General features: G+C 43.1%; 1 protein-coding gene across 3 annotated transcripts in view; it reads left to right on the forward strand.

The window, feature by feature from the left end:
* cspg5 (chondroitin sulfate proteoglycan 5) overlaps positions 1–23,978 on the forward strand; it is a 72,516-nt gene that overhangs the window by 29,048 nt on the left and 19,490 nt on the right. For 2 of the 3 annotated variants that reach the window (XM_033020340.1, XM_033020341.1), the window contains exon 3: positions 15,452–15,640. In XM_033020340.1, the coding sequence (XP_032876231.1) occupies positions 15,452–15,640 (189 nt within the window). Of the gene's footprint in view, positions 1–15,451; positions 15,641–17,728; positions 17,805–23,978 lie in introns of all 3 variants that reach the window. The other variant, XM_033020342.1, reaches the window with a different exon arrangement.

The following is a 23,978-nucleotide window of genomic DNA, read 5'->3' on the forward strand; positions in this document are numbered from 1 at the left end:
AGCTTTTACTTTCATGAGTTTGTGTTTTGTAACTTCAACAATTTATCACCATGGCAACCCTGGTCTCATACTTTGTCCAACCCACCTTGCCCACCTTCTCCATAACTAACTTGTTTTCAGTTCTCAGTTGCAAAGAGAGTTTAATTCTGTTTCTCTACCCACAGATGCTGCCTGACCCGCTGTGTGTTTCCAGTACTCTCTGGTTTTGTTTCAGGTTTCTGGCATCTGCAGTTTCATTTGCTCAAGTTGAGGGTTCAAGCTCGCTGCTGGTATCTGTTCAGAAAATAATGATGTTGTTGAGAAACAGTTTAGAGGGGAAATAGGAGGGACCCAGAATAGATCTGGACATTTGAAGTATTTTGCTTCAGGACAATAGACAATAGACAATAGGTGCAGGAGTAGGCCATTCGGCCCTTCGAGCCAGCACCGCCATTCACTGTGATCATGGCTGATCATCCCCAATCAGTACCCCGTTCCTGCCTTCTCCCCATATCCCATGACTCCGCTATTTTTAAGAGCCTTATCAAGCTCTCTCTTGAAAGCATCCAGAGAACCTGCCTCCACCGCCCTCTGAGGCAGAGAATGCAGGAGATGCAGAATCAGTATGGATAGAACGGAGGAATTGTAAGGATAAAAAGACCCTAATGCAAGGGTTCCCAACCTGGGGTAAATTTCCCCTACCCAGGGGGTCAATTTGTTGATTCTGGATTTATACATAGGCAATAGGCAATAGGTGCAGGAGCAGGCCATTCAATGTGATCATGGCTGATCATCCACAATCAGTACCTCGTTCCTGCCTTCTCCCCATATCCCCTGACTCCGCTATTTTTAAGAGCCTTATCTAGTTCTCTCTTGAAAGTATCCGGAGAACCAGCCTCCACCGCCCTCTGAGGCAGAGAATTCCACAGACTCACCACTCTCTGTGAGAAAAAGTGTTTCCTCGTCTCCGTTCTAAATGGCTTACCCCTTATTCTTAAACTGTGGCCCCTGGTTCTGGACTCCCCCAACATCGGGAACATGTTTCCTGCCTCCAGCGTGTCCAAGCCCTTAACAATCTTATATGTTTAATGAGATGCCCTCTCATCCTTCTGAACTCCAGAGTGTACAAGCCCAGCTGCACCATTTTCTCAGCGTATGTCAGTCCCGCCATCCCGGGAATTAACCTTGTAAACCTACGCTGCACTCCCTCAATAGCAAGAATGTCCTTCCTCAAATTAGGGGACCAAAACTGCACACAATACTCCAGGTGTGGTCTCACTAGGACCATGAAGAGAAGTTGGTGCTCCAGTAATGACTGAATAGGCTGATATGTAACAAGGAGATTGTAGCTCCATCCAACTAGGCAGCTCATTGATGGCTAATCATCTCCATTCAATATTTTTAGAAGATCAGGTCAGCATTAAATGTACAAATTATACTAAAATTAGACTCTGCAATTGAAGTATCAAGACAGGTTTTCCCATTGTGACTCACGCCCAAAGTCCATGGTCACACCCAAACATTTCCCTTCTATTAAGCAGGAAGATGGAAATGTTAAATATATTTAATATATAAGGCCCTTGTGGCTAAAGGTATCGGGATATGGAGAGAAGGCAGGTACAGGATACTGAGTTGGATGATCAGCCATGATAATATTGAATGGTGGTGCAGGCTCGAAGGGCCGAATGGCCTACTCCTGCACCTATTTTCTATGTTTCTATTCCATCGCGTGTGATTTAAATATTTTTTTGTGCAGCAAAGAACATTCTAGAGAGACGATTGAAGATTGGTCTGTTATTCAATGCATGTTAAAAGAAAAGCCAGAGGCTGATTTATTGAAGTTTCAAGGAGGATTTGATGGATGTCATTTAATTGGGAGAAGCACCATTTTGTGCCTTTGGACCGATGATGCAGTGGGAAGGTTGTATAAAGGAAGCAGGTAAAAAGCAGGCTCAGTACAGTGGTTGGCGATGTCCCACAGGGATGCAAGAAGGGGAGACGAATTATGCAAGAGGTTGATTTTGTGATGCATTTCTCAGAAGGCTGTGCAAAGTGTGCTGCCTCACTCTGTGTTTAACTCATGGCGATTAATTTGCCCAAATTCAAATGCTCACAGCTGAACATTTTTCCATCTATTATTTATGTTCTTTCCTGTCAGGTGAGAATTTATCAAGAGCATGGAAGTGGAAAGTGTATTCTATTGCATCTAATTCACATCTTATTTAGTGAAGCAAAGAACTTTGGGTGTCTAGAGAGAGCAAAGCAAACGGTGGTTAGGATGATTTTTAATTCATAGAGCTCCGAATTATCAGGGCAGTGTTAAGGACATTTAAAAAATGATGCAGGAGTAGGCCATTCGGCCCCACCTTTCATGGATGATCTACATCAAACACCATTCTCCTGTCCTATCCCCATGTTCTTGAAACCTTTTAGCATGCAGAAGTCTAGCTCCATTTCACCCAGAGATTGACATTCCAATGATTCATCACCTTGAGCCAAAGAATCATTCCTCATTCCAGTTCTAGATAGCCCACCCTTTATTTTGAGATTGTGAACTCTGGTTAGGAATCCTTAACCAGGGGAAACATCCAATAATAATAATAATAATAATAATAATATATTTTATTGTCACTGCACATAAGTGCAACAAGATTTGGTATGCAGCTTCCATCCGATGTCATAACTTAAATAACTAATAAGATTTAGATACCCCGAGAACATGGTTTGTAAAAAGAACATTAAAACAGTAAAACAGTCAAAACAGACTAAAGTGCAGATGTGTCTGTGTGACGTGACCATCCGAGGGAGACAGTCCAGGGGGGATGGGGGGCACTCAGCAGGGCCAGTTCAGAGCCGCTATAGCTCTGGGAATGAAGCTGTTCCTGAGTCTGGAGGTTCGGGCGTAGAAGGCCTTGTAACGTCTGCTGGAGGGAAGTAGTTCGAACAGTCCGTTACAAGGGCGTGAGGAGTCTTTATGGATGCTGACGGCCTTCCTGAGGCACAGTGTGTGGTAGATGCCCTCCAAGGCTGATAGCGGTGGCAAGCGTTCCACCCCATTGAGTTCCCTTTGTACATCGCAGTAAGGTCATCACTCATTTTCCTAAACTCTAGAGATTGGAGATCTTTCACATAATCTATCCTCATCTCACAGACCCAGCACTGCAGGAAGCAGTCGGTAAATCTTCATCAGACTCTCTCTGTTACAAGTATATCCTTGTCCAGGTATTGAGACCAGTATTGTACATAATCCTAAGCACCTTATCATTGCAGCAAGATACCTTTACTTTTGTATGCATATCCAATCCAGCAGCAATAAATGCCAACATATTCTTGGTCTTTATAATGGTCTGCTCCACCATTTTTTTTACCAGGGCATAAAGAACCATTTGAACATCAGCACTTCCAAAAAAAAAAAAACTCATAATTTCTCTTTCTTCTACTGAAGTGGATTTTTTTTTCATTTTTATACACCACTTGCCATATTGTTGCTCATCCACTTAAGTTGTCTGCATCTTCTTCAAATTAGAGTCAAACAGCGTGTGTGAGAAAGAGCTGCAGACGCTGGATAAAATCGAAGGTAGACACAAAATGCTGGAGTAACTCAGCGGGTGAGGCAGAATCTATGGAGAGAAGGAATGGGTGACGTTTCGGGTCGAGACCCTTCTTTAGACTGATATCGGGCAGGACAAAGAAAGAATGTAGGCAGAGACAGTAAGGCTAGTGGGAGAACTGGGAAGGGGGAGGGGATGGAGAGAGAAAGCAAGGGCTACCTGAAGTCAATGTTCATACCGCTGGGGTGTAAACTACCCAAGCAAAATATGAGGCGCTGTTCCTCCAATTTGCGCTGGGCCTCACACTGACAATGGAGGAGGCCCAGGACAGAAAGGTCAGATTGTGAATGGGAGGGGCAGTTGAAGTGCTGAGCCACCGGGAGATCAGTTAGGTTAAGGCGGACTGAGTGGAGGTGTTCAGCGAAACGATCGCCGAGCCTGCGCTTAGTCTCGCCGATGTAGAGAAGTTGACACCTGGAGCAGCGGATGCAGTAGATGAGGTTGGAGGAGGTGCAAGCCTCACCTGGAAAGACTATTTGGGTCCTTGGATGGAGTCGAGGGGGGGAGGTAGTAAACAGGCCTTTGGGCACAACTCATCCATGCCGACCAGAATGCCCCATCTAAGCTTGTCCCATTTGCCAGTGTTTGGCCCATATCTCTCCAAACCTTTCAGATCCATGTGTCTGTCCAAATCTCTTTTAAATGTTGTTATAGTACCTGCCTGAACTACTTCCCCATCAGCTCATTCAATATACCCACCTGCTTCTGTGTAAAAAAAAATGCCCTTCAGGTTCTTATTAGAACTTTCTGCTTTCACCTTAAACCTCTAGTTCTTGATTTCCCTACCCTGGTGAAAAAAAGGCTCTGTGCATTCACTCTTTTGCCCTCATGATTTTCTACATTTGTGTAAGATCACCCCTCAGCCTCCTGCACTTCAATGTATATTGACCTAACCTTCCCAACCTTTCTCTATAGCTCAGGCCCTCGAGTTTTGGCAACATCATTGTAAATCTTCTCTGCACCACAAAATCTCTTCTTCTTGCAGTCTCTTAGATACTCTGTGGGCCGAAGGGCCTGTTTCCATGCTGTATCTCTAAATTAAACGTACATTTGGGCCTCTCAGCCAAATCACTGACATAGGATATGAATAGTTGGGCTCAGTCCTAAGATATACCATTAGTCACAGCTTGTCACCCTAGTTATTCTATCCCTCTTGATTTCCATCCATTAGCCAGCACTTCATTCAGCGGTAGACAAAAGTGCTGTTGAAACTCAGCGGGTGCAGCAGCATCTATGGAGCGAAGGAATATTTCCTTCGCTCCATAGATGCTGCTGCACCCGCTGAGTTTCTCCAGCACTTTTGTCTACCTTCGATTTTCCAGCATCTGCAGTTCCTTCTTCAACACTTAATTCAGCCTTTGGGACTTCTCTAACCTTCTTTACCTAACTCCTTGTGGGACCTTATCAAAGGCCTTCTGAAGATCTGAAAGCATTACATCTATTGACCCCACACCCCCCATCATCTATTCTCTGAGATATCCTGTCAAAGAAACCATCTAATTATTAAAGGTAGATAAAAATGCGGGAGAAACTCAGCGGGTGAGGAAGCATCTATGGAGCGAAGGAATAGGTGACGTTTCGGGTCGAGACCCTCCTTCAGACCCGAAACGTCAACTATTCCTTCGCTCCATAGATGCTGCCTCACCCGCTGAGTTTCTCCAGCATTTTTATCTACCTTCGATTTTTCCAGCATCTGCAGTTCTTTCTTAAACATCAAATTATTATAATGTGATTTTGTTATTCATAAACCCACGTTGACTCCTCTCAGTCATTATTTTTCCAAGTGTCTTGATATCACACGCTTTGTTATGGATCAAAAATAAAGTGCTGGATATCTTACATTTCATAGAAACATAGAAACATAGAAAATAGGTGCAGGAGGAGGCCATTCGGCCCTTCGAGCCAGCACCGCCATTCATTGTGATCATGGCTGATCGTCCCCAATCAATAACCCGTGCCTGCCTTCTCCCCATATCCCTTGACTCCACTAGCCCCTACAGCTCTATCTAACTCTCTCTTAAATCCATCCAGCGATTTGGCCTCCACTGCCCACTGTGGCAGGGAATTCCATAAATTCACAACTCTCTGGGTGAAAATGTTTTTTCTCACCTCAGTCTTAAATGACCTCCCCTTTATTCTAAGACTGCGGCCCCTGGTTCTGGACTCGCCCAACATTGGGAACATTTTTCCTGCATCTAGCTTGCCCAGTCCTTTTATAATTTTATATGTTTCTATAAGATCCCCCTCATCCTTCTAAACTCCAGTGAATACAAGCCTAATCTTTTCAATCTTTCCTCTTATGACAGTCCCGCCATCCCAGGGATTAATCTCGTGAACCTACGCTGCACTGCCTCAATCTCAATTTCATTCCATCCTCCAGGTCATTATGTAAACAGTAAGCAATTGAGGCGCAGAACTAGTGGAATCCTGAGGGATTTCACTAGTTACACCCCTTCAGCCTGAAATTGACCCATTTATTCCTGCTCTCTGTTTTCTGTGTGACAACCAGTTTTCAATCCATGCTATTGCACTTCCTCCAATACCTTGGGCTTGTAATTTAGATACCAGCCTCTTATGTGACACCTTGTGAAATGCTTTTTGGAAATCTAAATACATTGCATCATGAGAGGAATAGATCAGGTAGACGCACAGAGTCTTTTGCCCAGAGTAGGTGAATCACGAGCCAGAGGACATAGGTTGAAAGTGAAGGGGGAAAGATTTAGTAGGAACCTGAAGAGTAACCTTTTCACACAGAGAAGGATGGTGGGTGTATGGAAGGAGCTGCCGGAGGAGGTAGTTGAGGCAGGTAGTGCCGCAATGGTTAAGAAACATTTGGACAGGTACATGGATACGACAGGTGTAGAGGGATATGGACCAAGCGCAGGCATGTGGGACTCATGTAGATGGGTCATGTTGGTCGGTGTGGGCAAGAAGCTTATGGACAGTGTTCAGAAGCCTGAACAGAAGTTATGAAGCAGAATAGTTTTATTTCAACTAATTGGTGAGGCCAACCAGCAGCACAAAATGTTGTAGGAAAGCATTATTATCTAGTGTTTTAAGTTGACTGACACCTCAGTTTGCACACTTGATGGGAGCTTTTGTTGACTTAACGATCCATTGCATGGAATGAGAGGCACTGACCTGATTTTATCCATGTTTTTGGAACACTCTTAATTGATTTTCATTCTTGTGGAGTCAATTGTACTTTAGTTAACCTTACTTTTAGACCATAACTGCTGTCGGGTGCTGTGACAATGAAGAATATTGAAATAGAGTTCGACAGACACCAGCCAGGATCACCATCCATTTTCCATATGTGAGCTTGGAAGGCAAGTGTCAGTGCTGGAGCAGCTCAACATGTTAGGCAGCATCTCTGGTGAAAATGACCAGGTGACGTTTCGGGTTGGAACCCTACCGACACAGTTCTAAGTGAATCTTTATACTGAAGTATATGTAGTTCTCCAGGCAGATTCTAACTTCATGCGCTGTTTTCAGCTGAATATGTATCTCAGCATGGGTTAAAATAATTGGAGTGTAGCATTGGTGTTTTAACTTAGTATTGTATATTGGATGATTTGTAACTGAAAGCAATTTTCCAAATGATTCACCTTGAATGCAAAAGTAGATAGTGCATCAGTTAAATAGATCATTGGTGAGACATCATCTGGAGAACCGTGGACAATGTTGGTCTTCTGCTTTAATGATGCGTGTTAATGCACTGGAAGCAGCTCACTGGCGGTTAGCACGCTAATAACTGGAACGAGCCAGGTTTTATGTGAAGAAAGGTGGGATTTATATCCACTCATGTACAGAAGAGTGAGAAACATAACATCTTATGGGATCGTCATAGAGACATTCCCTCTTCTGAGAGAGATAAAAATAAGGAATCATCCATTTAAGCAGAGTTGAAGCAAAATTTCATAGTGTTATATATGAGCCTTTGTAACTATCGCTAAAAGAATGGTGGAAGCAAAGCCTTTGAATATTTTTAAAGCAATGTTGGATGATAGGTGCTTGAGAAGCAATGGGTGACAGGTTGCCAGGGGTCAATGTAGCAGGGAGTTTACCATCTGGTCTGCCGTGATCCTATTAAATGGCAGACATTGACTTTATCTTGCACTAAATGTGACCCGCTTGATTGTAATCATGTATAGTCTTTTTGCTGACTGGTTAGCACATAACAAAAAAGCTTTTAATTGTACTTTTTTCTGAATAAGAATAATAAACATGTGACAATAATAATAAACTGTGCAGGTCTCCCCTCAAGCCTCCAATGCTTCAGAGAAACAGTCCAGGTTTATCCATCCTCTCCTTATAGTTAATACCCCCTAATCCAGTTAGCATTCTGGTAAATCTCTTCAAATCCTACATGTCCTTCCTGTAATGGGATAACCAGAACTGTATGCAATACTCCAAATGCAGCCTAACAAATGTCTTACTAAGCCCAACATGACTCCGTAACTCTTATACTCAATGCTCTGAAGGCAAGCATACCAGATGCCTGCTTTACCACTATCTACTTGTGTGGGCACTTTCGAGGAGCAATGCATTAGGATCCCAAGATCCCTCTGCACATTAATGGTGTTAAGGGTCTTTCCATTACCTTTAGATTTCACTTTACATTTGACCTCCCACTTGCTCGGATTAAACTCCATCTACCATTTCTATGTCATTTCTGTAACTGATCTATATCCCACTGTGTACTGTAATTTGACAACCTTTGCTCATAGACTGCAACTCCAGCAATCTTGGTGTCATCTGCAAACTTACTAACCAACCCACCTACAGAGGTCCCAGCACCGAACCCTGTGGAACTCCACTGGCCTCAAGCTTGAATAATGCCCTTCCATCTCAATCCTCAATCTTGTATTAGTAGGCCAGTTCTGATTTATACCAACAAGTCACTGTCTTAATCTTCAGGATCAGTCTATCATGGGGGGTTTTATCAAATGCTTCACTAAAATCCATGTAGACAACATCCACCACCCTACCCTCACCGACCACCTTCGTCACCCCCTCAATAAAACTCAATCAAGTTAGTAAGACATGACCTGCCACCTACCTAGCCATGCTGACTGTCCCTAATCAGCTTGTTCTTTTCCAAATGGCTGTCAATCCTATTGTAATGACAATTTCAAACTTTTCCAATGTCCAACTTTCCGTTGTCATTACTACACAGGCAGGTAGGAGTGAACTTACGCAGACGATAAAAAAAACGGATCCTCCAGTCATTCGTTCGTTCCAGTTTAAATAATTCTTTATTGAAGTAGTTGTACAAACAAAGAGATGATTCATACCAGGTATTCCTTATTCTCATACAAGCTGTAACTTTCCGTTCTCTCTCTCTCTCAACTGGTAAGAACTGTATTCTCTCTCCCGTGCTTGCTCGTCTGATCTGGCCACTCCCTCTCCTGATATGATATATGTAAACTTCATCTACCTATCAAAAGCCCACCCCTAAGTGTTCAAAATAATACTGCGAGAAATATATAGACAAAATAATATAATATGCTAACAGTAACTAGCCTAAGCGTGAATGGCGCCTACACCTATCCTAAAGAATCCTCTCCATTAGCTTCCCAACGTGAGACTGACATGAGTCTCACTGGCCTATCATCCCCTGGATTCTTTCTACTTTCCTCCTATAACAACATTGGGTACTCTCCAGACCTCCAGGACCTTTCCTTGTAACTAGAAAAGATGTAAACATCTTTGCCGAGGGTTCTGCAGTGTCCTGCTTCTCCTAATAGCCTGGGATAGATCCCTTCAAGCCCTGGGGATTTATCCACCTTAATGCTTTTCTAGAGGACAAATAGCATCTCATTCTTGATTTCAAACTGCTTTTGCATATCAGTATTCGCCACACTGATCTCGCTGTCCTCCATGTCTTTCTCCTTGGTGAATACAGATGCAATGTACTCGTTGTTTTACCTCAGCTCTAACCTCTGACCCCAAGCACAATTTTCCTCTTGTTCACTAGCTTTTTAAAATTAACTAGTGCTTGCCCTATATTTCTTTGTGCTTTTTCTGTAAAAAAAACCCTGTAAAACACATTACCTTTCCACAGTAAAACCTTGCATCCTGGCCCAAGCCTGAACGATATATATATAGGATTTGATGGATTCATATGAGGAAACTTAAATTCTTGAGCTGTGGCATAGTGTCACAGTGGTGGAGCTGCTGCCTTAGTGTCAGAGACCTGGGTTCAATCCTGACTATGGGCGGTGTCCGTATGGATCTCTAATGCATTTTGGTGTCTCTGTACTGTACTGTACACTGACAATGACAATTAAAATTGAATCTGAATCTGAATCTGAATGGAGATTCTCCGAGTGTTCCTGTATTCTCCGGGGTTCCCCTCCCCCACTATAGATGAGGCACGCACCATACCCCGTAACACTGCTCTCTCTCCTCATCCCCCCACTCGCAACAAGGGCAGAGTCCCCCTGGTCCTCACCTTTCACCCCACTAGCCGGCACATACACAAAATAGTCCTCCGTCAGTTTCGCCACCTCCAACGTGACCCCACCACTCGTCACATCTTCCCATCTCCCCCCGTCTGCCTTCCGCAAAGACCGCTCCCTCCGTAACTCCCTTGTCAATTCTTCCCTTCCCTCCCGTACCACCCCCTCCCCGGGCACTTTCCCTTGCAACCGCAAGAGATGCTACACTTGTCGCTTTATCTCCCCCCTCGACTCCATTCAAGGACCCAAGCAGTCGTTCCAGGTGCGACAGAGGTTCACCTGCATCTCCTCCAACCTCATCTATTGCATCCGCTGCTCTAGATGTCAGCTGATCTATATCAGTGAGACCAAGCCTAGGCTTGGCGATCGTTTCGCCGAACACCTCCGCTCGGTCCGCATTAACCAACCTGACCTCCCGGTGGCTCAGCACTTCAACTCCCCCTCCCATTCCGTATCCGACCTCTCTGTCCTGGGCCTCCTCCATGGCCAGAGTGAGGACCACTGGAAATGGAGGAACAGCACCTCATATTCCGCTTGGAGTGTCTGCATCCTGGTGGCATGAACATTGATTTCTCACAATTCTGTTAACCCTTGGTTTCTCCTCCCCTTCCTCAGCCCTCGGGCTCCTCCTCCTCCTTTTTCCTTTCTTCTCCCCGCCTCCCCCCACCCCCTATCAGTCTGAAGAAGGGTTTCAGCCCGAAACGTTGCCTATCTCCTTCGCTCCATAAATGCTGCTGCACCCGCTGAGTTTCTCCAGCATTTTTGTGTACCTTGTAGTAAATAACTAATGTACGGAGATTGATTGGTGGGCCAAAGGGCCTGTTTCCATGCTGTATCTCTAAACTAAAATAAACTCAGTTGGGTTAGGATTGACCAGGCTCCAATCAGGTTTTAGTTTTAGCCCTGAGCAGATTTCTGCTCCTGAGATTCCAACTTTACATTTTCAAATGGACTTGTTTGTCTTCCTTTGGCCTGAAGTGGCAACCTCAGTTTTCTACACTGAACTCCCTGCTGGAATACTTTGATTGCAAATTTAATCTGAGAACATCCCATTGCAATTTTCTGCTCTATTTGCTGGTGTCACCTAAATGAATGTAGTCAGCAAACAGATAATCATGACTTTCTATCTTTCTTCCAAGTCATTTATAAATAGAGTGAAAATGCGTTTAAATAATCTGCCAACATGTCAATCTTTGTTCAAAATGAAGAGTTACTTGCCCGAGGTAACCCAGCCTCCATCAGTCTCTGAGTCTTTGGAGAAGAGGAAGATATGGGGGCCAACAAGAGACACTGAGGAATAAAACCTTATGAAAGTCTGGTGTGGGAAAGGAAGCAAAACAAAATTTTGTGTGGTATAAATTAGTGATACAGTGCAGAAACAGGCCCTTTGGCCTACTGAGTTCACCGACCAGCGATCCTCGTACACTAGCACTTTCTTATAATCACTAGGGACAATTTACCAAAACCAATTAACCTATAATGCTATAGACAATAGACAATAGGTGCAGGAGTAGGCCATTCGGCCCTTCGAGCCAGCACCACCATTCAATGTGATCATGGCTGATCATCCCCAATCAGTATCCCGTTCCTACCTTCTCCCCATATCCCCTGACTCCGCTATTTTTAAGAGCCCTATCTAGCTCTCTCTTGAAAGCATCCAGAGAACCTGCCTCCACCGCCCTCTGAGGCAGAGAATTCCACAGACTCATCACTCTCTGTGAGAAAAAGTGTTTCCTCGTCTCCGTTCTAAATGACTTACTCCTTATTCTTAAAACCTCTACGTCTTTGGAATGTGGGAGGAAAACGAAGCACCCGGAGAAAATCCACATGGGGAGAACGTACAAACTCCGTACAGACAGCACTTGTAGTCAGCATTGGACCCGGGTATCAGGCGCTGTAAGGCAGAAACTCTACCGCTGCGCCACCGTGCCCCCCATTTATCTATTTTCTAAAATATTATTTACTTGTCTAGTATGTAAAGTGCAATTCCTAACCTGGCTTTTGGCTGATGCAGTGTAGACACTGCTCTGACATTGGTAGCTGCAATTTTAATTTCATTTACCACATAATCCACATTTGACTAAATGTATAAATAATGCAAAATCCACCTGCCTGCACCTGAACTCCAGATTCATACTTCAAAGTTAGGGTTAGCGCAGTGGGGAACTTTCGTGATTTCATTTCTAATCATAGCCTTGGAAGCTACTGCCAAAGCGTTCAGAAACTGGAGATAATATCTTCTTCCCTTTGGCTAGAGGATGACCTGTTGCTACTGATTTCCGTTGCTTCTGTGATGTCTGGTGATCTCAATGTGGGATCCATAGACTCTGCCACAGGGTTCTGTAGAGGTGGATGAGTAGTTAGTTTGGGAGGTGATGCACTTCTTACACCATGTATCCAGGTCTTCTGTGCACTCCCAATGCATGGGCTCAAGGTTCTCAATGTCATCCTGAATTGTCCATTTTCATGTAAAGCAGTCATGCCTCATCAATGTGACACTTTTTTAAGTAGGCATTGAAAGCATCCTTGAGTATTATCCTCGGTCCACCTGGTATCTCCTTACATTTACAATGTATCAAGCTGCTGAACTTGTGCTAAACAAGTGTTGTCAATGACTGAAGTTAGCTTGACCTTGGCTCAGGAGTGGAGGCAACAGTTTTTAATACAGTTTCTCATTTTTCCTGTTGATTAGCTGTATCCCAGCAGGAAGTTTGTTGGTGGTGAATACTGGGATTAGTGATTTTCTACCAGTATAGAGGAGAGTTCTCTCTCACTTCCTGGCCAACATTTCTTCCTCTGTTCACTATCTGGTTTGAAACTCTGTTTTTTAATTTACTCCTAAAACAACAAAAAAGAGGGAATAATATATCTGAAAAAAATGGAGAGTTTTAGTCATATGGTCCTGAATCTTTGCTTTTGTACCCAATCTGTACCTATTAGACAATAAGACATAAGAACCAAATTAGGTCATTTGGCCCATCGAGTCTGCTCCACCATTCGATCGTAGCTGACCTTTTCTCTCTCTCACCTCATTCTCCTGCCTTCACCCCGTAACCTTTGACATCCTTACTAATCAAGAACCTATCAGAAACCTGGAGCCTTTTTAGCCAGAGATGCTGCCTGAACTGCTGAGTTACTCCAGTACTTGTGCCTATCTTCTGTATAAACCTGCATCTGCAGTTCCTTCCTACACAAGAACCCATAAATCTCTGCTTTAAAAAACCTAATGACTTGGCTTCCACTGCTTTCTGTGGCAATGAATTCCACAGATTCACCACACTCTGGCTAAAGAAATTCCTCCTCATCTCCATTGTAAAGGGTACATTTGATCTGGTATTTTGTTGGTTCACATGCTTGATCAATGGTGTTTTATCATTAATGTTTTATAATTATTAATGTTTAGTGTTTTCTGAGTCATTCGTAACTGTCACTGTATGTCATGTTGTTACTTGTGGGCGGAGCACCAAGGCAAATTCCTTGTATGTGAATACTTGGCCAATAAACTTACTTACTTACATCATTTTATTCTGATGCCGTACCCTCTGGTCCTAGACTCTCCCACTACTGGAAATATCCTCTCCACGTCCATTCTATCTGTGCCTTTCATTATTTCGCCCCTCATATTTCTAAACACTCAACAAGTACAGGCCCAGAGCCTGAAATGCTCCTTATCCGTTAACCCAATCATCCCCGGATCGTTTTTGTAAACCTCTGCACCTTGTCCAATGCCAGCATATCCTTCCTCAAATGTGGAGTTCTGTCATATGTTTTTCATAAGAATACGATGGTCTTTATTATAGAGACACATTAGGAACTGCAGTTGCTGGAATCTTGAGCAAAAAAGTGCTGGAGGAACTCAGTGATTCAGACTGTATCAGTGGGCCTGGACATATGATGTTTTAGTCTGGACCAGACTGGAGTCTGCCTGATCCACTGGGTTCCCGTAGCAATTTGTTTTTTCGGCTTTTATTATATAATTTTATCTCTGACCTGCTACTCTTCTCTGTATTTTTATGTTCTCAGGCTGTAGGAAAATCTTTTGTTAGGTACAAAGAATGTCACAGCAAAAGGGCACTCTTGTTTGAAGTGCACAGGTTAAATAGATGTTTTCATCACCTTTATGTATCCTGGGGGGGATCTGATTTCATAATGTGCCGATCCCCTTTCATCAGCATAACCTAGAAAATGCCGACACGGAGGGGGACTGTGAGTGTGGATAGGTGGAGGGGCAGGCAGTGTAGAGGAAGCAAGGGTTCTGCAGAAGAACTTGGACAGGGGAGACATAGGAGAGTGGGAAGAAAAGTGGCAGATGAAATTCAGTACAGCAAAGTGCGGAGTCATGCATTTGGTAATAAGAATAAGCGCGTAGATTGTTTTCTAAATGGGGAGAGAATCCAGAAATCAGAGGTGCAAAGGGACTCTGTGGAATTCTCTGCCTCAGAGGACGGTGGAGGCAGGTTGTCTGGATGCTTTCAAGAGAGAGCTAGATAGGGCTCTTAAAAATAGCAGGGGATATGGGGAGAAGGCAGGAAAGGGGTGCTGATTGGGGATGATCAGCCATGATCACATTGAATGGCGGTGCTGGCTCGAAGGGCCAAATGGCCTACTCCTGCACTTATTGTCTATTGACTTGGGAGTGCTGGTGCAGGACTCCCAAAAAGCTGATTTGCAAGTGAATCGGTAGTATGGAAGGAAAATTTATATCAAGAGGACTGGAATACAAAAACCGAGATGTAATGCTGAGGCTCTATAAGGCGCTGGTCAGGCCGCATTTGGTGTACTGTGAGCAAATTTGGGCCCCATATCTGAGGAAGGATGTGCTAACTCTGGAGAGGGTCCAGAGGAGGTTTACAAGTATAATTCCAGGAATGAGTGGGTTAACATATGACGAGCGTTTGACGGCACTGGGCCTCTACTCGCTGGAGTTTAGAAGGTTGAGGGAGAACCTCATTGAACTAACAGAATAAAAAAAAGCATAGATAGAATCGATGAGGAAAGGATGTTTCCACTGGTGGGAGAGTCTAGGACCAGACGTCATAGCCTCAGAATTAAAGGGCACACTTTTAGAGAGGAGGTGAGGTGGAACTTATTTAGTCAGAAGGTAGTTAATCTGTAGAACATTGCCACAGAGGGCGATGGAGGCCAAGTCAGAGGATATTTTTAAGGCAGAGATTGACAAAATCTTGATTAGAACAGGTGTCAAGGGTTATGGAGAGAAGGCAGGAAAATGGGATTAGGAGGCAGAGAATGCCATGATTGGAGTAGACTCGATGGGCCAAATGTCCTAATTCTACTCCTATAACTTGTGAACTTGTATGGAATATTGCGGCAAATCTATAAACGGTAAAGGACCAGAAGGCAGTCTAATATTTACACAAGGACTTGTTCTTCCTGCAGATGCAATGCCCAGGACTACATCTGGCACAAAGGGATCCGGTGTGAATTTATCATCACAGAGTTCCAGGTGATGTGTATTGCGATTGGTTCATCAGCTGCGGTGATCCTACTTCTATTCATGCTCACCGTCTTCTTCGCAAAGAAGGTTTACTCTTTAAAAACTGAAAATAAAAAGCTTCGGAAAAGGAGGTGAGTATTGTGACACCATCCCTCCAGAACAAACTCAATGGCAAGTTCAATGAAAAAAGCTTTTTCAACAGATTATTTTTAAGCAGAGGCAGGTAGCTGATAAACGGATCATATTATGTTCCTCTCCGATTTCTCCACCTCTGCCTCGCTCCCTTTTTTGCGGTTCCACCAGTCCATGTTCTACTCTTTATAAAAGAGTCACAGAGAGATACAGTGTGGAAACAGGTCCTTCGGCCCAACCTGCCCATACCGGCCAACATGTCCTAGCTTCACTAGTCCCACCTGCCCGCGTTTGACCCATATACCTCCAAACCTGCCCTATCCATGTTCCTGTCTAACTGTTTCTTAAACGTTGGGATAGTCTCTGCCTCAACAACCTCCTCTGGCAGCTTGTTCTTTACCCCACCACCCTTTGTATGAAAAAGTTACCCCTCAGATTCCTATTAAATCTTTTCCCCTTTTCCTTAAACCTCTGGCCCTTTTGTCCTCCATTCACCTACTCTGGGCAAGAGTGTGCATCCACCTGATCTATTCCTCTCATGATTTAATACACATCCATAGGATTACCCCTCATCCTCCTGCGCTCCAAGGAATAGAGTCCCAGCCTACTCAACCTCTCCCTGTAGCACAGACCCTCTAGTCCTGGCAACATCCTTGTAAATCTTCTCTTTACCCTTTCCAGCTTGTTTTCTATTTCCAGCTTTTCTATCTCTTCACTCCCCCCCCATTCTGTACCTTTCTAAGATGGCTTGACTATTTCTACTCCATCTCTTTTCTCTTTTCCCTTTACCCCTTCTATCAAACCGAACGTAAGCATCGAAATTACAGGCAGGCTATGGGATGCAGTAATAATATTAAGGCTCAGTTGAACAGTCTATAGGACGTGATCTATTGTCGCTGACTTTGGGGCCATGTGAGAAACAATGCCTGGGATGACATGTTACTGAGCACAATACCTTAAATATTTATCTGACATTTTCTGCTTGAAAACCTTTGTTGTTTTCACAATCACATTTAGATCAGGAGACAATGACAGAAGCAAAGTTGTTTTATCACTGCCACTGAGTTCCGCAATAGTCAGCTAATTTCCTCTTGGCTTCTGCACTTTGATTGAAGGTTCGGAAAATATTGGAGCTGGGACCACAACTTTCGAGTCAGCAAAATGGATTTAGACCCTATTTGTAGATAGAGCATGATGAATATTAACATACTTCCAGATGCACCCTGATATTATTGAAGTGCTTCCAGCGAATCCTTTTAATTTATCCACTCTGTTAGAATTAACACATTTCCAGAGACACTCTATTAATGTCAACATAATGTCACAGATACTTTATTAATATTAATGCAGTTCTCTGTCCAAATTATTACTGTCATAAGCACCCTGTGAGAAGAATGCACTCTTAGTGACACCCTACAATATGAACACACTCCTAGATACACCCTGTTAATAATCTCGAATTCCCTGATACACCCTGTCAATGTTAACAAACTCCCACTATAAGAACCGCTGTACTAATTGTTGCAGCCCTGATCAATTTGAAGAATGTTCGACATTTATCTGGGTGAATATCTGCCGCACAGGCAATCTCTAGGACTGGGTTCTTCCTCTGCCTTCTACATTTGCCATTTGTCAAGGGCCTGTCTCACTTACGCGACCTTTACGGGCGACTGCTGGCACCCGTGATAGGTTACCGAAATTTTCAACATGTTGAAAACTCAGCGGTGACCAGAAAGATGCTACGACTCTTTGGAGACTTCTCACGACCATAGGAGACCTCTCACGACCATACAGGTGACCCCTGGCGACATGTCGCGGGGTGACCTCTCACGACCATACGAGACCTCTCATGACCTCTCACGACCTATCACGGGTGCCGGCAGTCGCCTGTAAAGGTCGCGTAAGTGGGACAGGCCCTTTGCGGACGTCCTAACTGAGATTCTTAGTAAATAAAAACAGATCAGAACTCCTTATTCTGTAATGAAATTTACTTGAAGTTGAGAGATTGTAGTCATTCTGATGTAACCACTGACAATTTCTCTTTCCCTTTCACCCTTCTCCTGAACCCTGCCAATGATTCAATTGAGACATGACTTCCTATCAATGACCAGTTCATCCTACATGACTCCAGAAACACTCTGGCTGAGAAGTCCCACTTATAAGGTAAAATCCCACCGCCACAAACAAGAGTAACTGTATTTTTCCCATTGACCTGTCTCTCTCTCTCTCACTCTCTCTCTCTCTCTTTCTCTCTCTCTCTCTCTCTCTCTCTCTCTTTTTGGTTGACATTTAACACTTCCCAGCACCTCTATCTGCTTTTGAAGCAAATCACACCCATCCCAAGTGTAAGAAACAATTCCTGCACTTCATTATTTACCGAGCACAAATTTGGGATCTGAGGAGCCTGTGTTTTCCGACAGTATTTCGAATGGACATTCTGAGGATAATCAAAAGTGGCAGCAGGCCTGTGTACATTACTTTTCCCTCTCTTACTGTTCCATCACTGCTCTGGAGCATGGGGCATAATAGGAAGCTGCAATTTCCAGTCAGTTTCTGGATTAGTGCACACAAACTCTAATTTAATGCACCGTGATGGAGTAACTCACCAGTTCAGGCAGCATCTGTGTAGGGAATGGATTGGCGATGTTTCAGTTTGGGACATTCAGACATTGTAGAAGGGGGAAGAAAGCTGGAAAAGAGGTCTCCTGGAATAAACACTCTTATTTCCAGTATAATAAAAAGAACTGTAGATGCTGGTTTATGCCCCTGTCCCACTTAGGAAACCTGAACGGAAACCTCTGGAGACTTTGCGCCCCACCCAAGGTTTCCGTGCGGTTCCCAGAGGTTGCAGGTGGTTGCTGGAGGTTGCAGGTAGTGGAAGCAGGTAGGGAGACTGACAAAAACCTCCGGGATCCTCACGGAAACCTTGGGTGGGGCGCAAAGTCTCCAGAGGTTTCCGTTCAGGTTTCCTAAGTAGGACGGGCAATCGACTCAAAAATGGACTCAAAGTGCATTTTGAGCCTATCTCTCATTTCGAGCTGTCGTGAGAGGAGATTACCAGGTGAGCAGTAAAAGCTTCCTTAAAGAAATGCAACATCTGCAATGACTCATTAGAATCTCTGTCCCATGGCTATTCAGAGTGGGGTGGGATTGTTGACAACTTGAAGCCATATTTAGGGAGCCATGTACAGAAGATCAGCATAAGCAGTGGAAGGAATCTCACAAACAACGTACCACACCAGTTGCATTAGCAACCTTCAACCTTACCTATGGAAGGGTCTGTGGTTCACAGGGTGTCCTGAATAGTTACCTGACAACCCCCAGAACTGGCACAGAAGTAAATCTTCCTTGGTCCGGGTTATAGCCTGAGAAGAAGTAGAATTTAGATGGCAGATGCAGCAAATTGTCAGTCTCGATAATACCCAGTCCATCAATCAGCTCTGGTCATGGCAAAACCACAATCAACTTTATCTTCTCTTCTAGCACCTCCGGGCTTAAATAAGCTCCCTCCAAATGTAAATTGTTCGTTCTAAGCTTTCCCCCAGTCTAGTTTCAGTCAAAAAACACTGAATCAAGCACTTGAACATCTAATCTTTATTTTCATGAAACAACTACTGTACCTATCCCACCGCGGGTTCGATTCTCGTATCTGCCTGAACAAGCCCTCTAGACCTCGCTCAAACAGAGACACTCCAGAAGGTCACGCAGTCCCAAGCGCTCTCCCAGAAGGTCGACGCTGGACCTCGTGGCAGCGGACTTTCATAGGTCCTGGAACCTCGAGGGGCCGAACCACATGGGGGTCGTCTCTGAACAATCCAATTACTGATATTGATTAACCCCATACATAACAGACATTTCCATAACCCAATAATACAGCAGCTTAATACATTGTATTCAAACAAGGAAGCCAACTTAGCAACATTTACCCTGATCTGCAAGAAACCCAGACAAGGCTCAATACCTCATCCAATCAACACCCGGCAAAGTAGAACTCTGCAACATTATTTACAATTATTTACAAGGTGTATGTCTGGTTTGCAGTCATCCAATCCATTCTATGCATTTTGCACCTAATTGACAGGGTCTACAGATGTTCTTATTCTTTTCCTGCAGCTTGTATCTAGGCTCTAGACAAACTGGCACCACTTCGCAGTTTGTCCCAGTTCTGCAGGGAGCAATTCCAAATTGACCAAATCTCCCAGCAGCCCTGAAGCTTTTACCCAATTTTGAAGTCCTAGCCGCTCCAATTTGGCCAAGATTAACATTCCTTCCTTTTTTAAAATCGTATATGATAACCCATTATTTATGATAACCAAATAGTTCAATAATCAGCTAACCAGATATATATGTGTGTACATTACATTTCCCATCTATCAGCAACACAAGATGATGATATTTCTTCCCAGAGTCTTGTCAAGCATCCCGAGTTTTCATGGGCATAGCTTCACAATTTCCGTCTGATGAGTCTTTACCTCCCGAGTTTTCGTGGGCGCGAATTCCCTCCAACCCATATTATTGCCCATTCTTCCATCCCTTTCCATAGTCGAACCCAAAACCTGAAATTCCTGAAAAAATTGGAACAAAGCAAGTTACCATCATGCACCCATGCTTTCCCATACATTCACTATAATTCTGTTTCACTCGCCTATTAACCTATTTATCCCTATTCCTATTCTGTTCCCTAATATACTCTTTATTATCCTAGGATCAACACTAATCAGCCTTCTTCATACTCACACGATGTTATAATATGTATATCTGATGACGGGTCCTCATATAAGTTTCAGCTGGGTTCAGTCCGGATTTCCCTACAGCCGTGACTCTAATTTAAGGCAAACCATGCTAAATGTTCCAATTTAACCAAATTTAGTCTCAGCCTTCAATTTACTATTTCAAATTTCAGTGTCCATCACATCCTTCTCATTCCACAGCATTGTGGCCAATAACACAATTCCATTCCAATTCTTGTGGAATTCCCAGCTGTTCAAATTTAAACAATCAATTAATAATCAAACTCCAAACGTTCCTAAGCCAGATTCCACAAGTCTATTCCAAATTTCAAATGTTAAAGTTCCTCCAATTCATTACCATACAATTTCGAGACCGAATCCAAAATTTATAAATTTATTTCTAATAACCATAATTTAGACGCAAATTAGGTATTTTACTCTAAACCACGGAGATATGTGTTTTTTTTCCGAAGTCAGTCCTTTAAAGTGGGGCTTGACCCAAAGGTCATTATAGGTCGTCAGTGTTGTTTCTTTCAAAGATGATTAGAGTGTCCTATATTCTCCTTCCTTTTCTTTCTCCAATAGCTAGGTCAGGGGCGGGGAACCTTTTCATGTTGGAATGCCGCTGTAATCTAATAAGGCCGCATCCAAGAAACTTCAATTAGATATACTTCAAAATGTACATTATTTTGTAAAAATCTAACTACCATGTACTAACTTCAAGAAAATGAAAAAAACGTGTTAATTCTAAAGTTAACTGACCTTTTAATGACTTTGTTGTGACTGCTTTTTGTGGGAAAGCATTTGAATATTTGGTTGCAACATGTAGATTTGCAGTTTCAGCTAATCTTCTAGATGGGTATCCATCATTTGTGACCTTAAGGGCGACTTGATTTGGGTTAGGTAGGAGAATGTAGATTCACAGCAATAAGTGGTTGAAAAGCAAGAAAGCATTTTTCGTGCATGTTGCCGAAGACGTGGGTATTCTATTGCATTTTTCCATATTTCAATCGGATATTTTATTTAGCGTCAAATAAGGACTTTAAAATGTCATCTTCTGAGAGCTCAATCAATTCCATCTGTAGTTCTTTAGGAGCCTTGGAGACATCAACTAGGTGAGGTTGAAATGCTAATTTGAGTGTGATGTCATGATTCTCAAAGTCAGTAAACCTTTCATTGTATTCTTTAATTAATAAGTCTATAACAGCTGCGTATTCTTCTAATGATTCGCATGAATCCTCCTGCTCATCAATGACCTTCACTAACTGGGGAAAATGTTCATCCGAAATTTCATTTTGAAGAAGAAGAGTTTTGAAAAAAGATAGTTTTTTTCGAAATGCTTGGATATTTTTGCCACATATCATATATAGACTTAGTTTTACCTTGCAAAGCAACGTTCAAGTCATTTTGCTTTGACATGATATCACACAGAAATGCAGTATATAGAAATCTTCTTTCAATAATTCACATTGCTGATTCTGTTCTTCATGAAATTTAACTATCTGTTCTCGCAAAGATAAAAATCTTGCTAACACCTGCCCCTGCGATCGCCAACGCACTTTACAATGATACGGCAAATCCACACTGAATGCCTCATCGTCCAACTTTAGCATATTACAAAACTGACGATGCTGTGTTGCATTTGCACGAATATAGTTAACAATACTAATAATTTGTGTCACTTAAAATAGTAGATTTAGCAGAGATTTTGCTGATGTAAGATACAATGAAAAGAAATGAGAGCATCTAGATCTGATACCTTTTTTATCTGTGTAATAAACCCTTCACGTTTTCCTGACATGGACAGTGCACCGTCTGTACATACACTCACTAAATTAACCGAATCCAGTCCAACTTCACGACATTTATCTTGAAAGTTGTTGAAGAAATCTATTCCTTGTGTTCAAGAGTGTTCAAGAGTGCCCAAAGCGAGTAACTCTTCGTAGCAAAGAAAATCTTCTGTCATGGCCCGAATGAAGTATAAAACCTGTATCGTTTGATTCATCCAAAGCGATTGAATAATATATATTTTCCTTTTGGAGTATTGTGTGAAGTTGTTCTGTTACGTTGAGGGCTAATTCATGCTGCTGATCAGTTATCGTTCTCCTTGAAAGAGGCAGTTGTTTGCACTTTGAAACCTTATCGGGGTCTAAGCATCCTACAACTTCGACAATGCATTATTTAACGATTTATACATCGCTAAATGGCTTCCCTTTTTCCCCCGAATATATAAGCTACTTTATAAGTCGCTTCAGCAGCATTATTTCCGGGTCTTACCGCTACTTGAAATAACTGCCTTTGCCTTTGCTTTTCATCTTTTAATTTCTGCAATGCAACCTTTCGCGCCTCACTCTCTAATTGGAAATATTTGTGGTCCCTATGAGTGACATAATGCTGATGAGCATTGAATTTCTTCAATGTTGACATTGCAGTATCACAAAGCATCGCTATCAAAAGTTGATAATACTGAAGACTGGACGGCCAGCGGACTCTCCCCGACATTTTCCCTCTCGTCAACCAGCCTCAGGCGGTGGTGGCGCCAGTCAGGCAGGGAGGTTAACGTACATTCTAGAGTCGCATTAGAACTAAATCATGAGCATAACAGGTGTTAAAATAGCCCTCATGACTTACTAATGTTTTAATTGTGGCCGTCACTCGTGGAGGATTCTTTCGTTGAATCTTCTTTTACTCTTTGGTATTTTAAATACGTTCATTTTAAGATGAAAATAAAAAGAATAAAAGACGAACAAAAGCATATTAATAAAAATAAAAGGATTTGTTCTACAATATTTGGATTCATTCAAAAGGCCGCACTTAATGGCCTAGAAGGCCGCAGGTTCCCCACCCCTGAGCTAGATGATATTAAAGTTGGGCACTAGGGTAGGTCTTCTCCTTCTTCTCTTCTGATGTTAGTTTCAATTACCAGGGAGTAGGGATACTGGGGAGCAGCTTTCTCTGTGTGCTGGCCTTCCCAGATAAGTCTTAAAGGGGCAGGACAGTATCAGATTCCTGTTTCTGGGAATGTTTCTACATTACCTTCTGCCTGTTCTTAAGGGATCTGTGCATTCTTTACCTCACTCCCCAGATAGTATGTCGTCGATACACTGTCCTGCAGGCACAAACTCAGTAACACATTAATAGAATAACTTTTTTCCCCACTCCCATTCCTCCTGCACAGAAAGTTTGTTCCTTCTCTCCCTAGTGCCATTTCCATTCCTTAGTTGCCATTCCTTCTCATGCCAGCTACTTTGTTTCCCTGTCGCGCTTCTTCCTTTCAGTGAGGGTTTCTTGAGAATTGGATTCTTTGTGTCTCCTCCTAGAACTTGGAAGGCGTGGTGTTCTCTCTGATTTATAGTGCTGTTTCTCGGGCCATGTGAGGACGCCTTCAATTTTAATAGATGGTATTACTGTTAACTGGCAGGTTAGGGCTAACGAAATGGGTTGGATTGCCAAAATGTCCCTGCCCCCAGTGTCCTCTTCCTCTACCTTCGGGGTCCCCTCTTGGAATCCACTGGTTTCTGTAACCCCGTGGCCTTCTTCTTTGCCCCTTTCCTTCTCGATAGTACTCCTTCATAGGACACGACTGACTGCAATGTCTCAATCCCCC

This window comes from Amblyraja radiata, chromosome 4, assembly GCF_010909765.2.
Source record: "Amblyraja radiata isolate CabotCenter1 chromosome 4, sAmbRad1.1.pri, whole genome shotgun sequence".
Taxonomy (NCBI): domain Eukaryota; kingdom Metazoa; phylum Chordata; class Chondrichthyes; order Rajiformes; family Rajidae; genus Amblyraja; species Amblyraja radiata.